Source organism: Apis dorsata, unplaced genomic scaffold (genome assembly GCF_000469605.1).
Source record: "Apis dorsata unplaced genomic scaffold, Apis dorsata 1.3 scaffold_99, whole genome shotgun sequence".
Classification (NCBI taxonomy): Eukaryota; Metazoa; Arthropoda; class Insecta; order Hymenoptera; family Apidae; genus Apis; species Apis dorsata.
Genome location: NW_006263397.1, coordinates 910,565 through 912,185, shown reverse-complemented (window position 1 = coordinate 912,185; position 1,621 = coordinate 910,565). Strand labels below are relative to the sequence as shown.

Below are 1,621 nucleotides of genomic sequence, written 5' to 3'. Positions count from 1 at the left end.
AAAAAAAAAGAAAGAAGAAACACGTCTGATTTTTCATTCTCCAATTTTAATCATTAAAAAACGGACAAATCCATCTTTTTCTCCCTATCGTTATTCTTGTTAACGATCCTTTAAGAAGATTTAAAAGAAAAAAAAAAAGAAATGTCGAGATTCATATTTTATTCACGATTGAAATACCACGATTTAAAATATCAAAGAGAGATTAAAAAATGCCTCCACGTATTTTGCATTATCATTATTCATCAGCTTGATATTTCAGATATTTTTCAATTTTCCATTCTTAATAAGAGAAGAATCTGTAATTGGAAAAGCTGATCGAAAGGCAAATGAAAGGAGGAGACAGATGGAAAGATAATGGTGAATATTCCCACAATTATGAGGGGAAAGGAATGACGGAAGGAAACTGTCTGGAGGCGTTGGATAAAACTGTTGCTCCGCACGAACACCACTCTACCCGACTTCCTTCGAGGCGAGGTTTTTACCTCCTCATATAAAATTCGAGGCCGGTATTGAGACATAAAAATGGCGAGATAAGCGTGTCAGCCGTTCACGCGACTCTGTTACACCCGTTAACCGAGGGAGGGCCGGTATTAATTAGAAAATCAAGGATTATACGCGCAGACTATGGGTCTTACACGCCTGCCAATTAACCCCTTCTCGTCACGGCGGGGGTTTCATGGTGTTCCGCGATCCACGATAGACGTGTGTTTAAACGGCGATAACGTTTCGGTTGTAAACGCTCGGATATTATGGGTCTGAAGGGAAGCTAAGGTCGTTTAAAGGAACGAACGTGTTGGTTGTTTTATTTAATTATTCCATTCCGCCTTTTTCCCCCCTTTTTTTCCTCTTTTTTCTTTCCCTTTCTTTCCTTTTTTCCCCTTTTCCTTTTTTCCCCTTTTTCTTTCTTTCTTTCTTTCTTTTTTTTTTTTTTTTTTTTTTTTTTTTTTTTTTTTTTTTTATTTCACGTTTACAAGCATGGACACGTGAAACGGTGGTGAATTAAGAAAATTTTACTGCAGGTTTCCGGGTGTAAAACGTGGTGTGTTATAACTAATTTCGTTCAGGTACTGACTTTTCACGTAAGTCATATCTATTACGTTTCACGTGTATATATATATATATATATATTTATTTCACGCGTATTTATCAAAAACTTCAAGAGGTTATGATTGAAATCTTGAATTTTATGAAAGAAAGAATCAACGTCGCCAGTCGAAAAATCAATCATCGGTATTTTCGTTCGGAAATAAAACTCTGAAAATTTTGAAACGAGTGAAATGACGAAAATTTATAGGGGTAAGCGCGTTTCTTTTTTTCTTTTTTTTCGAATCTCATCTCCATCCAAAAATCAATTTCAAACAATAATCTTGGGAGCGATAATAATTTTCTCCCTAGTCTCCTCTTCACGATAATCCGAAACATCCATCCTCATCTCTTTCCATAAACGAATCTGCAAATATTTTTTCGCTCGATTGTCTCATCGATCGTATCGTAAATCTTTTCTCAAATCCTCGCAAATATCATACGTCGAAAATAAATAAATATTTAAATGGAAATTTTCCATCGTTGCAATATATTCTCGTTGCGAAATTTTCCATTCGTAAATAATTAGTCGGAGTGA

General features: G+C 35.2%; 1 protein-coding gene across 1 annotated transcript in view; it reads right to left on the bottom strand.

Moving 5' to 3' along the window:
* Positions 1-1,010: 1,010 nt before the first annotated feature.
* LOC102671525 (gastrula zinc finger protein XlCGF71.1-like) overlaps positions 1,011-1,621 on the bottom strand; it is a 2,023-nt gene continuing 1,412 nt past the window's right edge. The window contains exon 4 of the mRNA XM_031508791.1: positions 1,011-1,090. Coding sequence (XP_031364651.1) covers positions 1,011-1,090 — 80 coding nt within the window. The remainder of the gene's footprint in view (positions 1,091-1,621) is intronic.